Genomic DNA, 15931 nt, shown 5'->3' with positions numbered 1-15931 from the left:
TAGTCATTTGAATCAGTGGGGGGATTTGTCGTATCTGCCAAGGCCGCACCCGCGCTGCAGCTGACTCGCCTCCGGTGCTCAGTCAGTGGGCAGCGGCAGGCAGCAGCATGTCAGTGTGTAGAGCGGGTGCCGGCGCCCACAAATATCCCACTGCTGCTTGTTCCCCCAAGCGGCAGCTGGGGCTGCCTTAAAGTAGTTACGCCACTAAGCGCAATAGCAAATAAGTTCATAAGGACCGTTTAGAAAATTAAAGCTTACGTCCGACTGACCGCTATGGATACCACGGTAACCACCCATCCACTTACACAAGCTCGGTACCACACTTTTATTTACAACTATTTTTATACAGAAATAAAAGTTTCTATTAGATAACTCTGCTCCGTTATTCTCTTACATATCACTATACAAAGTATTGTGCCACCCTGTGGCTCTTCAGCGGCTGCAGAGCTTCCAAGTGCTGGCACCTGTAGTTCCACGGCGGCTGGAGAACCACAGGGGGCCCGGTGCTTGTTCTCTTCTTCTATCCAATCTGATTATCTTTATACACAATTTCTACACTATATAAGATGGCGATTCCCTTCTCAGAAGAGCAGACGATGGTCCAAGAGGTGGGATCACCGTGACCTCACGGTCCTGCGCTGTAATCTGTACACAGGGGGAGTAGATATACATGGCGGCGCGTTCAGGGGATGGAATGATGGTGATGGGGCTGTGCCCTTGCCCCCTCGCATCTTCCATCTGGCGGGTAGGGGACGCGGGGGTTCCTCAGTACTTGGGCACCTTGGTATAGTCCTCGTTCTGGATGCTTCGACAGAGACACATGGACAGAATCAGACCTATTAACTGGAGAGAGAAGAGGGGGTGAGGTGTGTCGGGGAAAGCTCCGGGTTGACAGCATCAGCCCCCCCCCCCCCCCCCCCCCCCCCCACACACACACCCACACCTTTTTTTGAATCGGTCAATCTAGACACTGTATATGTAATAATCCACACTCATATAATCCCCCCCCCCCCCCCCACCTAGAGTCTAACAATGGACCTTTGTTGACCTTTTCATGTCAACCTTTTGACTGTCGACCAATTAACTGTCTATCTAGACACCGTCTATGTAATAATCCACACCCATATTGGGAGTACAGAGCAGCCGTTCACTGGTGAAAGTGAAGCTGATGGTGGACACTACCTCTCTCATACACACAGGAGTGTCTCCAGTTCTTACCTCTACCACAGCCACGCCGACGCACACTCCCAGGATAATGGCGAGATTGTCCTGCAGCCAGCTCTCCACCTGCGCCTCGCAGCCCTGAGACACAAAGCAGACGCTCAGTAACCAGGTCACTCCGTAATCGCACAAAGTGTCCCTCACAAGACAACAAATACAGTTTGGAGCAATGTAAAAAATTCACATATGTCTCTGCATGGAGGGGAGGCAGCCATTTTATGGGAGGACCCATATGGTCTCTGTATGGAGAGGAGGCAGCCATTTTATGGGACGACCCATTTGTCTCTGCATGGAGGGGAGGCAGCCATTTTATGGGAGGACCCATATGTTCTCTGTATGGAGAGGAGGCAGCCATTTTATGGGACGACCCATTTGTCTCTGCATGGAGGGGAGGCAGCCATTTTATGGGAGGACCCATAGCTTTAGTAGAATGTAGACAATCAGTGACGCATAAGCTGCACCATGCATGTAACATTATTGAGCCCCCATCACTTCTGCAAGTGACTCCCACAATGGCCCCACACCGCTGACAGTGAGCCTTGTTGATCATCACTATGGGAACCATCACCTTGGGTATATAATAATCCACTGCCATAGCGGTGCAGCAAATTACATCATTGTGATGACATCACAGATTGACCGGACCAATTATAACACTGGTGGGTGCTTTAGGGGAAACCTTGGAGGGAGATGAAATGAGCACATCAACCAATCATCTTCTGGCTATCATAGACCTGACAGTCTATAAAACGACAGCTGGAAGCAGTTTGGTTGCTATGGGCAACATCTTCATTTGCTACATCTCTCATTTAGCGTGGATTTGATGCCACTGTCCCTTCCCAGACAATGCCACCCGCAGGTCCATGTACCTACCAGGGACACTCGGTACGTGATGTGCAGCTTCATAAATGATCGTTGCTGAGACCTAATCTACCGGGAGCCATCAGTGAGGTACCCACGCAGTTCCTCTCTCTCGCACGGGGTGTCGCTATGTTGCTTCTGACACATTGTGGTCTGTATTTCAGAATGGAGATGCAGACCAGACCGAGCTAGAAGCACCACAGCAGAGAGTGACACCCCAGTCCAGAAAGAGGAACTCAACCGATTCTGAAGAGTGCAGGGTACTAGAATGAACACAACAGGTACGAGGTACTTTCAATTAACTGAGAACTAAGCAGACTTCCCCAGACAATGGCTGCCTCTGCTGGGAATTTAATTTTGTGCGATTATCCCTTGCAACACAGAGAGAATTCACACTGGACACGGGACTCACCACCGGGTATAGAGCCGGGACGGTGGTATTGCAGAATCCAGACATCTCACTCGTGTTATTAGCGACACAGGAGCAGGGGTAGTAATCAGTGCGGTTCCCAACGTTTGGGTTTTCTGTCCAATTCTGGTAACCGGTCCAACCGCAGCACTTCAGCTGCAACCGGAAACAGTAGATGTGAGCCAAACAAAACCAAACTCAGCCAATTACCCCCTGTAATACCCACCTGTAACCATCCCCCCAACTCAGCCATTACCCCCTGTAATACCCACCTGTAACCCTCCCCCCAACTCAGCCATTACCCCTGTAATACCCACCTGTAACCATCCCCCCAGCTCAGCCGTTACCCCCCGTAATACCCACCAGTATCCATCCCCCCCAGCTCAGCAGTTACCCCCTGTAATACCCACCTGCAACCATTCCCCCCAGCTCAGCCGTTACCCCCCGTTATACCCACCTGTAACCATCCCCCCAGCTCAGTCGTTACCCCCTGTAATACCCACCTGTAACCATCCCCCCAGCTCAGTCGTTACCCCCTGTAATACCCACCTGTAACCATCCCCCCAGCTCAGTCGTTACCCCCCGTAATACCCACCTGTAACCATCCCCCCGGCTCAGTCGTTACCCCCCCCCCGTAATACCCACCTGTAACCATCCCCCCAGCTCAGCCGTTACCCCCCCGTAATACCCACCAGTAACCATCCCCCCAGCTCAGTCATTATCCGCTGCAATACCCACCTGTATCCATCCCCCCAGCTCAGCCGTTACCCCCTGTAATACCCACCTGTAACCATCCCCCCATCTCAGCCGTTACCCCGCGTAATACCCACCTGTAACCATCCCCCCAGCTCAGTCGTTCCCCCCCGTAATACCCACCTGTAACCATCCCCCCATCTCAGCCGTTACCCCCCGTAATACCCACCTGTAACCATCCCCCCAGCTCAGTCGTTACCCCCCCCATAATACCCATCTGTAACCATCCCCCACAGCTCAGTCATTATCCACTGTAATACCCACCTGTAACCATCCCCCCAGCTCAGCCGTTACCCCCTGTAATACCCACATGTAACCATCCTCCCAACTCAGCAGTTACCCCTGTGATACCCACCTGTAACCATCCCCCCATCTCAGCCGTTACCCCCCGTAATACCCACCTGTAACCATCCAACCAGTTCAGCAATTACCCCCTGTAATACCCACCTGTAATCATCCCCCCAGCTCAGCCGTTAACCCCCGTAATACCCACCAGTAACCGTTCCCCCAGCTCACACGTTACCCCTGTGATGTCCACCTGTAACCATCCCCCCCAGCTCAGCCGTTACCCCCTGTAATACCCACCAGTAACCATCCCCCCAGCTCAGCCGTTACCCCCTGTAATACCCACTTGTATCCATCCACCCAACTCAGCCGTTACCCCCTGTAATACCCACCTGTAACCATCTCCCCAGCTCAGCCGTTACCCCCCGTAATACCCACCTGTAACCATTCCCCCAGCTCAGCCGTTACCCCCCCGTAATACCCACCTGTAACCATCCCCCCCAGCTCAGCCGTTACCCCCTGTAATACCCACCAGTAACCATCCCCCCAGCTCAGCCGTTACCCCCTGTAATACCCACTTGTATCCATCCACCCAACTCAGCCGTTACCCTCTGTAATACCCACCTGTAACCATCCCCCCAACTCAGCCGTTACCCCCTTTAATACCCACCTGTAACCCTCCCCCCAACTCAGCAGTTACCCCCTGTAATACCCACCGGCAACCATCCCCCCCCCCCCAGCTCAGCCGTTATCCCCCGTAATACCCACCTGTAACTATCCCCCCAGCTCAGTCGTTACCCCCTGCAATACCCACCTGTAACCATCCCCCCCAGCTCAGTCGTTACCCCCTGTAATACCCACCTGTAACCATTCCCCCAGCTCAGTCGTTACTCCCTGTAATACCCACCTGTAACCATCCCCCCAGCTCAGTCGTTAACCCACCACCCCGTAATACCCACCTGTAACCATCCCCCCAGCTCAGCCGTTACCCCCCGTAATACCCACCTGTATCCATCACCCCCAGCTCAGCAGTTACCCCCTGTAATACCCACCTGCAACCATCCCCCCAGCTCAGCCGTTACCCCCCGTAATACCCACCTGTAACCATCCTCCCAACTCAGCAGTTACCCCTGTGATACCCACCTGTAACCATCCCCCCATCTCAGCCGTTACCCCCCCGTAATACCCACCTGTAACCATCCAACCAGTTCAGCAATTACCCCCTGTAATACCCACTTGTAACCATCCCCCCCAGATCAGCCGTTACCCCCCGTAATACCCACCAGTAACCATCCCCCCAGCTCAGTCGTTACCCCCTGTAATACCCACCTGTAACCATCCCTCCATCTCAGCCGTTATCCCCCGTAATACCCACCAGTAACCATCCCCCCAGCTCAGTCGTTAACCCCCGTAATACCCACCTGTAACCATCTCCCCAGCTCAGCCGTTACCCCCCGTAATACCCACCTGTAACCATCCCCCAGCTCAGCCGTTACCCCCCGTAATACCCACCAGTAACCGTTCCCCCAACTCAGCCGTTCCTCCCTGTAATACCCACCTGTAACCATCCCCCCAGCTCAGTCGTTACCCCCTGTAATACCCACCTGTAACCATCCAACCAGTTCAGCAATTACCCCCTGTAATACCCACCTGTAGTCATCCCCCCAGCTCAGCCGTTACCCCCCCGTAATACCCACCAGTAACCGTTCCCCCAGCTCAGACGTTACCCCTGTGATGTCCACCTGTAACCATCCCCCCCAGCTCAGCCGTTACCCCCTGTAATACCCACCAGTAACCATCCCCCCAGCTCAGCCGTTACCCCCTGTAATACCCACTTGTATCCATCCACCCAACTCAGCCGTTACCCCCTGTAATACCCACCTGTATCCATCTCCCCAGCTCAGCCGTTACCCCCGTAATACCCACCTGTAACCATTCCCCCAGCTCAGCCGTTACCCCCCCCCCCCCGTAATACCCACCTGTAACCATCCCCCCCAGCTCAGCCGTTACCCCCTGTAATACCCACCAGTAACCATCCCCCAAGCTCAGCCGTTACCCCCTGTAATACCCACTTGTATCCATCCACCCAACTCAGCCGTTACCCTCTGTAATACCCACCTGTAACCATCCCCCCAACTCAGCCGTTACCCCCTGTAATACCCACCTGTAACCCTCCCCCCCAACTCAGCAGTTACCCCCTGTAATACCCACCTGCAACCATCCCCGCCAGCTCAGCCGTTATCCCCCGTAATACCCACCTGTAACCATCCCCCCAGCTCAGTCGTTACCCCCTGTAATACCCACCTGTAACCATCCCCCCCAGCTCAGTCGTTACCCCCTGTAATACCCACCTGTAACCATTCCCCCAGCTCAGTCGTTACCCCCCGTAATACCCACCTGTAACCATCCCCCCAGCTCAGTCGTTACCCCCCCCCTCCCGTAATACCCACCTGTAACCATCCCCCCAGCTCAGCCGTTACCCCCCGTAATACCCACCTGTATCCATCACCCCCAGCTCAGCAGTTACCCCCTGTAATACCCACCTGCAACCATCCCCCCAGCTCAGCCGTTACCCCCCGTAATACCCACATGTAACCATCCTCCCAACTCAGCAGTTACCCCTGTGATACCCACCTGTAACCATCCCCCCATCTCAGCCGTTACCCCCCCCCGTAATACCCACCTGTAACCATCCAACCAGTTCAGCAATTACCCTCTGTAATACCCACCTGTAACCATCCCCCCAGCTCAGCCGTTACCCCCCCGTAATATCCACCAGTAACCATCCCCCCAGCTCAGTCGTTACCCCCTGTAATACCCACCTGTAACCATACCTCCAACTCAGCCGTTACCCCCTGTAATACCCACCTGTAGCCATCCCCCCAACTCAGCCGTTACCCCCTGTAAAACCCACCTGTAACCAGCCCCCCAACTCAGCCGTTATCCCCCGTAATACCCACCAGTAACCATCCCCCCAGCTCAGTCGTTAACCCCCGTAATACCCACCTGTAACCATCTCCCCAGCTCAGCCGTTACCCCCCGTAATACCCACCTGTAACCATCCCCCAGCTCAGCCGTTACCCCCCGTAATACCCACCAGTAACCGTTCCCCCAACTCAGCCGTTCCCCCCTGTAATACCAACCTGTAACCATCTCCCCAGCTCAGCCGCTACCCCCTGTAATACCCACCTGTAACCATCCTTTCAACTCAGCCGTTACCCCCTGTAATACCAACCTGTAACCATCTCCCCAGCTCAGCCGTTACCCCCTGTAATACCCACCTGTAACAATCCCGCCAACTCAGCCATTACCCCTTGTAATACCCACCTGTCACTGTCCTCCCAGCTCAGCCGTTACCCCGTAATACCCACCTGTAACCATCCCTCCAACTCAGCCGTTACCGCCTGTAATACCCACCTGTAACCATCTCCCCAGCTCAGCCGTTACCCCCTGTAATACCCACCTGTAACCATTCCCCCAGCTCAGCCGTTACCCCCGTAATACCCACCTGCAACCGTCCCCCCAACTCAGCCGTTACCCCCCGTAATACCCACCTGTAACCATCCCCCCAGCTCAGCCGTTACCCCCTGTAATACCCACCTGTAACCATCCCCCCCAGCTCAGCCGTTACCCCCTGTAATTGCCACCTGTAACCATCCCTCCAACTCAGCCATTACCCCCTGTAACCATCCACCCAGCTCAGCCGTTACCCACTGTAATACCCACCTGTAACCACCCCCCCAGCTCAGCCGTTACCCCCTGTAATACCCACCTGTAACCACCCTCCCAGCTCAGCCGTTACCCCCCTGTAACACCCACCTGTATCCATCCCCCCAGCTCAGTCGTTACCCCCTGTAATACCCACCTGTAACCATCCAACCAGCTCAGCTATTACCCCCTGTAATACCCACCTGTAACCACCCTCCCAGCTCAGCCGTTACCCCCCTGTAACACCCACCTGTATCCATCCCCCCAGCTCAGTCGTTACCCCCTATAATACCCACCTGTAACCATCCAACCAGCTCAGCTATTACCCCCTGTAATACCCACCTGTAACCATCCAACCAGCTCAGCTATTACCTCCTGTAATACCCACCTGTAACCACCCCCAGCTCAGCCACAACCCCCTGTAATCCCCACCTGTAACCCCCCCCCCCCAGCTCAGCCACAACCCCCTGTAATACCCACCTGCAACCATCCCTCCCAGCTCAGCCATTACCCCATGTAATACCCACCTATAACCACCCCCCCAGCTCAGCCACTACTCCATTTAATACCCACCTGTAACCATCCCCCCAGCTCAGCCACAACCCACTGTAATACCCACCTGTAACCATCCCATATAGCTGGGGCCAAACCAATGATAGAAACCTATGTACAGCATAAGGGCCCAACAATAATGTTGGATGGACCCCCCAGCTACTTACGTTAAACTGGATATAATCCCAGGTACTCTCCGCACTCGTCTGAGTGTCACTCGGGTTGTAATCCACAATCAGTTTATGAATGATGGACGAGACCTCACTTTTAAGCTTTGTTTTTGGGGAGACAAAAGAATTCGATTTAGTATTTGGGGATACATGTGATGTAAGCAGAGAATGACACGTATAGAACAAAAACACACATATATACATGTTACTACGGAGTTAATGCATCGAGAAAGCAAACCTGGGGGTCGATGTACTTGGAGAGAGATAAAGCAGGTAGGAGCAGGCTGGTTGGAGCTTTATCTCTCCAAGGCTTAGTACAACTCCTCTGCTGACTTTCTCACACTCAGCGAGTGGCCGTGCAAAAGCCTGTGTCTGAGTGAGAGTGAGAGATCTGCGGTCTCCTAGGTAAATGCGGCTGTGGATTCCCACACCCAGAAGATAGATAACTGACACAGCATGCTTTGCCATTTAAGCTTTTTATCTTTATATATTGGGGTTTTCTGTATACCCATAATTACATAAGCATGTATGCGTCATGTAGCATGCTGAACTAGAATGGCATGCGTGTTAATACTCTAGAGCAGGGGTGGCCGAACCGGTCCTCGAGATCTACCAACGGTCCACATTTTCCACATCACCTAACAGCTGTAGTCATTACTAACCGTCACATTTTCAAACCTGCTGCATTCATTCCTACTATAGAGCCACAGGTGGATTCAGTATTGAATCCCGGCGGTCGGGATCCTGGCGTTCAGAATCCCGACGCCGGAATCCCGACAGCCGAAATGCCGACAAGGGGGGGACGTGGATCACCCCCCCCCCCCTTGCGGGCTCGCTGCGCTCGCCACGCAGCGGGCCCGGTGCCTCACTACACTCGGCACAATAATTTATTCTCCCTCCAGGGGTGTCGTGGACACCCACGGAGGGAGAATGTGTCGGCATTTCGGCGGTCGGGATTCCGGCGTCGGGATTCTGAACGCCAGGATTGTAACTGCATCCCCCACAGGTTGCCTGAAAAACAGGGACTGTTGGTAGATTTTGAGGGCAGGTTTGGCCACCCCTGCTCTACAGCCATATTCAGTAACAGGTACAAAGAACAGACTCATTGCAAGGACAAACCCCAGACAGACTTATTCTCCAGGTACATTGAAGACGTTCTAGGTTACAAAAGATGTTGCCAGTGATGCACCATGACTAGTGGACAGCGTCTGCACGTATGTAGAGTGTATATCAGGGGAATGCGTCAGCGTGTTGCTCCCTGCACCACACGTAACACTATCACTGATCATACGGTAACCTACAGCCCACATCCTGTTACTGCAACAGAGACACCAATACCGGGAAGTACGGACGGTCATACAGAGACGTACTGAGAAATGTCACACCTACTGTGGGCAGAGGAAGCCGAGCCATCTGTGGTCTGTATGAATGCAGCACATATAACTGTATACAATGTAGCACATACATCATAGCTACCAGCTGATTAGTTCTATGGACATCTCCTCCATAAGACAACACATTTCCACTTGTTACTCCGTATACATCACCTGGATCGGGCACTAATTCTATATTACATATGACCGGGTGCTAGAACGTAACACTGACGACCCCCCCAGCACCGGTTGTAACTGATATTATATCACGCATGCACCATTGGCGGAATTCCCGGCAAAGCTTCTGGGGTTAACCCAGCATTGGTGCCCTCTGGCCTGGTCACAGTCACGTATGCAGGACACGCACGTGTCACAGTCTGGTATACAGGACCTTGCACACGTCACAGTCACATCATACAGTACATGTCACCGTCATGTATACAGGACCCCCCCACATGTCACAGTCATGTATACAGGACCCCCCACATGTCACAGTCATGTATACAGGACCCGCACATGTCACAGTCATGTATACAGGAAGTTTTCATGATAAAATCTTTATATGGCTGTAAACAAATGTCACAGTCTGCGGCGTGGTATGAGGGCAGGACCCTCCTCACCCCTATCCCAGCACCGGTCACAGTCTGCTGTGTGGTATGAGGGCAGGACCCTCCTCACCACTATCCCAGCACCGGTCACAGTCTGCGGCGTGGTATGAGGGCAGGACCCTCCTCACCCCTATCCCAGCACCGGTCACAGTCTGCAGCGTGGTATGAGGGCAGGACCCTCCTCACCCCTATCCCAGCACCGGTCACAGTCTGCGGCGCGATATGAGAGCAGGACCCCCCTCACCCCCATCCCAGCACCGGTCACAGTCTGCAGCGCGATATGAGAGCAGGACCCCCCTCACCCCTATCCCAGCACCGGTCACAGTCTGCAGCGTGGTATGAGGGTAGGACCCTCCTCACCCCTATCCCAGCACTGGTCACAGTCTGCTGCGTGGTATGAGGGCAGGACCCCCCTCACCCCCATCCCAGCACCGGTCACAGTCTGTGGCGTGGTATGAGGGCAGGACCCTCCTCACCCCTATCCCAGCACCGGTCACAGTCTGCGGCGCGGTATGAGGGCAGGACCCCCCTCACCCCTATCCCAGCACCGGTCACAGTCTGCAGCGTGGTATGAGGGCAGGACCCTCCTCACCCCTATCCCAGCACCGGTCACAGTCTGCTGCGTGGTATGAGGGCAGGACCCCCCTCACCCCCATCCCAGCACCGGTCACAGTCTGCTGCGTGGTATGAGGGCAGGACCCTCCTCACCCCTATCCCAGCACCGGTCACAGTCTGTGGCGCGATATGAGGTCAGGACCCCCCTCACCCCTATCCCAGCACCGGTCACAGTCTGCTGCGTGGTATGAGGGCAGGGCCCTCCTCACCCCTATCCCAGCACCGGTCACAGTCTGCTGCGTGGTATAAGGGCAGGACCCCCCTCACCCCTATCCCAGCACCGGTCACAGTCTGCTGCGTGATATGAGGGCAGGACCCTCCTCACCCCTATCCCAGCACCGGTCACAGTCTGCGGCGTGGTATGAGGGCAGGACCCTCCTCACCCCTATCCCAGCACCGGTCACAGTCTGCGGCGTGGTATGAGGGCAGGACCCTCCTCACCCCTATCCCAGCACCGGTCACAGTCTGCTGCGTGGTATGAGGGCAGGACCCTCCTCACCCCTATCCCAGCACCGGTCACAGTCTGCTGCGTGGTATGAGGGCAGGACCCTCCTCACCCCTATCCCAGCACCGGTCACAGTCTGAGGCGCGGTATGAGGGCAGGGCACTCCTCACCCCTATCCCAGCACCGGTCACAGTCTGTGGCGCGATATGAGGTCAGGACCCCCCTCACCCCTATCCCAGCACCGGTCACAGTCTGCTGTGTGATATGAGGGCAGGACCCTCCTCACCCCTATCCCAGCACCGGTCACAGTCTGCGGCGTGGTATGAGGGCAGGACCCTCCTCACCCTTATCCCAGCACTGGTCACAGTCTGCTGAGTGGTATGAGGGCAGGACCCTCCTCACCCCTATCCCAGCACCGGTCACAGTCTGCGGCGTGGTATGAGGGCAGGACCCTCCTCACCCCTATCCCAGCACCGGTCACAGTCTGCGGCGTGGTATGAGGGCAGGACCCTCCTCACCCCTATCCCAGCACCGGTCACAGTCTGCGGCGTGGTATGAGGGCAGGACCCTCCTCACCCTTATCCCAGCACTGGTCACAGTCTGCTGAGTGGTATGAGGGCAGGACCCTCCTCACCCTTATCCCAGCACTGGTCACAGTCTGTGGCGTGGTATGAGGGCAGGGCACTCCTCACCCCTATCCCAGCACCGGTCACAGTCTGCTGCGTGGTATGAGGGCAGGGCCCTCCTCACCCCTATCCCAGCACCGGTCACAGTCTGCGGCGTGGTATGAGGGCAGGACCCTCCTCACCCTTATCCCAGCACTGGTCATGCTTACTGCTACTGTAAGAATTACTAAGGGGGCGCAGGATCACCACATTGTGTCACACAAGGGTACCCCTGAGTCCATGGGCAGATAAAGGGGGTACAATATTGAGTGGCCCCGCCCCCACAGCCTGCGGGCTCCAGGTGAGACCCCCTCCCCCTCCCATTACTGCTTTGCAGGCTTCAACCATGGGCTAAGAACCTAATCTTCCAGGATCACACATGCAATCATACCCGTCCTACTGACTGTTAGTGATATGACCAATGGAGGTCTTAGGTCACTTACCGTATTTTTCTGGAAGTAGATCAGGACTCCAGCAACAATCTGCAGGATGAGGATCAGCAGCAGAAATGTGAAATACTGAAACATAAAGAGAGGACGAGTGATGTGGACGAGCCGGTGACGGAGCCAAGCAAAGAACTAACGGCAGCAGAGCAGGTAGGTGGCAGAGCCACGCACAGAACTAATGGCAGCAGAGCAGGTATGTGGCAGGGCCACGCACAGCACTAACGGCAGCAGAGCAGGTAGGTGGCAGAGCCACGCAGAGCACTAACGGCAGCAGAGCAGGTAGGTGGCAGAGCCACGCACAGAACCAACGGCAGCAGAGCAGGTAGGTGACGGAGCCACGCACAGAGAGAACGCCTGCAGAGCAGGTAGGTGGCGGAGCCACGCACAGAGCAGGTGACACTAAATGCTGCCTACAGAGGTTAGGTGGGGTCCAGGTGACCCCAGCACTTTATATCTCTTGTTAAGGATTAATACATCTGCCCCTGGTGAGGGGTAGAACCAGGTAAAAGAATGAGATTAACTTTGTTTTAAGGGGTGAAAGTATAAAATGCTGCCACTGTTTCTTATGCTTCCAGTGCGCACAAATCATTATTTGCCTTCTCTTCCCCAGAACTAATTTGCCTCCTACTAGGCCAAACTCCATGTTTATAGGCCGCACAGAAAAGTCTAAAGTATATTAATGATCTATTTATAGCACCTACAAATTACGCCCTGGTTGGAATTGGACCCATTTGGCAGTTCTAACCACTGTGCTACAATGCTATTTATGTCATTCCCGCCTGCTTACAGCACGGAGACACGCGAGTACTCACCAGGCCCAGGAGGCAGCGGACCTCATTCACGGCTCCCAAGCAGCCCAGGAAACCCATCACCATTGTGAACCCGCCCACTGCGATCAGGATGTACGAGCCTGTTTTCAGCGATGAAGAGGAGTTCTCTGTGGGCAGGAGAAGGAACAGTCACTTAACACTGGGCAGATATATTCCACATTAGGACCTAGTCATAGAGAACTGTACCTGTGTACTATAGTAACCATCACAGCTGTATACATTGTATTGCACACTCACGTTACACAGCTGTATACAATGTATCGCACACTCACATAACACAGATGTATACATTGTAGCGCACACTCCCGTACCACAGCTGTATACATTGTAACGCACACTCACGTACCACAGCTGTATACATTGTAACGCACACTCACGTACCACAGCTGTATACAATGTATCGCGCACTCACATAACACAGCTGTATACATTGTATCGCACACTCCCGTAACACAGCTGTATACATTGTAACACAGCTGTATACATTGTATCGCACACTCCCGTAACACAGCTGTATACAATGTAACACAGCTGTATACATTGTATCCCACACTCACGTAACACAGCTGTATACATTGTTTCGCACACTCACATAACACCGCTGTATACATTGTATCGCACACTCACGTAACACAGCTGTATACATTGTATCGCACACGCACGTAACACAGCTGTATACATTGTATCACACACTCACGTAACACAGCTGTATACATTGTATCGCACACACTCACGTATCACAGCTGTATACATTGTATCGCACACTCTCGTAACACAGCTGTATACATTGTATCCCACACTCACGTAACACAGCTGTATACATTGTATCGCACACACTCACGTATCACAGCTGTATACACATTGTATCGCACACTCACGTAACACCGCTGTATACCTTGTATCGCACACTCCCGTAACACCGCTTTATACATTGTATCGCACACTCACGTAACACCGCTGTATACATTGTATCGAACACTCACATAACACAGCTGTATACATTGTATCGCACACTCACGTAACACAGCTGTATACATTGTATCGCACACACTCACGTATCACAGCTGTATACATTGTATCGCACACTCACATAACACCGCTGTATACATTGTAACACAGCTGTATACATTGTATCGCACACTCACATAACACCGCTGTATACATTGTAACACAGCTGTATACATTGTATCGCACACTCACATAACACAGCTGTATACATTGTATCGCACACTCACGTAACACCGCTATATACATTGTATCGCACACTCACATAACACCGCTGTATACATTGTATCGCACACTCACATAACACAGCTATATACATTGTATCGCACACTCACGTAACACCGCTGTATACATTGTATCGCACACTCACATAACACCGCTGTATACATTGTATCGCACACTCACATAACACCGCTGTATACATTGTATCGCACACACTCACGTATCACAGCTGTATACATTGTATCGCACACTCACATAACACCGCTGTATACATTGTAACACAGCTGTATACATTGTATCGCACACTCACATAACACCGCTGTATACATTGTAACACAGCTGTATACATGTATCGCACACTCACATAACACAGCTGTATACATTGTATCGCACACTCACGTAACACCGCTATATACATTGTATCGCACACTCACATAACACCGCTGTATACATTGTATCGCACACTCACATAACACAGCTATATACATTGTATCGCACACTCACGTACACACCGCTGTATACATTGTATCGCACACTCACATAACACCGCTGTATACATTGTATCGCACACTTCCGTAACACCGCTATATACATTGTATCGCACACTCACGTAACACCGCTGTATACATTGTATCGAACACTCACATAACACAGCTGTATACATTGTATTGCACACTCACATAACACCGCTGTATACATTGTATCGCACACTCACGTAACACAGCTGTATACATTGTATCGCACACGCACGTAACACAGCTGTATACATTGTATTGCACACTCACATAACACCGCTGTATACATTGTAACACAGCTGTATACATTGTATCGCACACGCACGTAACACAGCTGTATACATTGTATCGCACACTCACGTAACACAGCGATGAAACTGGTCTTGTCCACGAGGATCCATATTCCGAAGCCGAGGATCACCGCTCCAAGGATCTGGGGAGAAATCGGGGCAATGGGGTTCAGTGTGTGACTGTGGTGAATTATTAAGAATCATTTATGCCATTTCTATGGAGAAACCGGTCTGGAGCTATGAGTTTTACGGTTAATGCCACCCTGCTGCAAACAGGACCAACCCGTCGGGCAGGATTAGGGAGAGAAGCGCAGCGAGGGATCGCCTGACAATTACAATGCGTGTGGTAGCGCACAAGAGACTTTCCTTCAGGCTGGCATGATTATGGAACCAGAGACCATGTCAGAATGCCCGTTATATAGCCGGAACGTAGAGGTTTCGGGGTACAGGAGCCCTACGTGGGCTCTAACGTCATTATAGGAATCACACTCATTTATTGCTGGCATATGTGGCCAGAAGGGAACCCGATCTCACGGGCGGTGGTCGTGCCCCTACATCCACCTTTACTGCATCAGAATGGCAAATTCTCCAGTAGTTTCTTTACCATCCCGGCCCATGCTGCACTCTGAGACCACTTCAGGAGTTACTGAAGCATATTCTAAATACCACATGGCATCCCGGCTCAGCTATGATGTATGCCACCCCATTGCAGAATGGATCGCATCTCCCTGTGCTGCCCCAGGGCCACAACATTAAGGATTGGGCTCTGTGGAGGCTGCATAGATCAGATTGCGGACAGGGGCGATATGCCCCGATTGGTTGCCCTCAGATTCCTTTCCAATGGCCATCACCCACGATCGTTACCTACACCACGCTCCTAGGAGTATATATACTGGACGGTGTCTCCTGTGCCCACATCTCCTGTCTATCACTATCTATACTGGGCGGTGTATCCTGT

General features: G+C 53.1%; 1 protein-coding gene across 1 annotated transcript; it reads right to left on the bottom strand.

The window, feature by feature from the left end:
• Positions 1 to 310: 310 nt before the first annotated feature.
• On the bottom strand, positions 311 to 15198 carry CD82 (CD82 molecule). Its single transcript, XM_083163678.1, has 7 exons — positions 15044 to 15198; positions 12924 to 13048; positions 12109 to 12183; positions 7957 to 8061; positions 2495 to 2647; positions 1219 to 1302; positions 311 to 843 (listed from the first exon to the last, which is right to left on the bottom strand). The coding sequence occupies exons 2-7, from the start codon at positions 12984 to 12986 to the stop codon at positions 766 to 768; spliced, it is 558 nt and encodes a 185-aa protein (XP_083019804.1). The 5' UTR covers positions 12987 to 13048; positions 15044 to 15198; the 3' UTR covers positions 311 to 765.
• Positions 15199 to 15931: the final 733 nt, after the last annotated feature.

The sequence above is a fragment of the Crinia signifera genome, chromosome 11 (genome assembly GCF_055691185.1).
Source record: "Crinia signifera chromosome 11, ASM5569118v1, whole genome shotgun sequence".
NCBI classification, from domain to species: domain Eukaryota; kingdom Metazoa; phylum Chordata; class Amphibia; order Anura; family Myobatrachidae; genus Crinia; species Crinia signifera.
The sequence above is the reverse complement of the archived record's forward strand: the minus strand, read 5'-3'. Positions and strand labels throughout refer to the sequence as shown.

Bases quoted from the DNA above. Each gene is read 5' to 3' on its own strand.
- CD82 (XM_083163678.1), bottom strand. From the start codon at position 12,986: ATGGTGATGGGTTTCCTGGGCTGCTTGGGAGCCGTGAATGAGGTCCGC. The intron at 8,062-12,108 runs GTAAGTGACCTA...CCAAAAACAAAG, and splicing joins TCTACTTCCAGAAAAATACG to CTTAAAAGTGAGGTCTCGTC. The intron at 844-1,218 runs GTAAGAACTGGA...TTCTCTCTCCAG, and splicing joins TCGGCGTGGCTGTGGTAGAG to TTAATAGGTCTGATTCTGTC.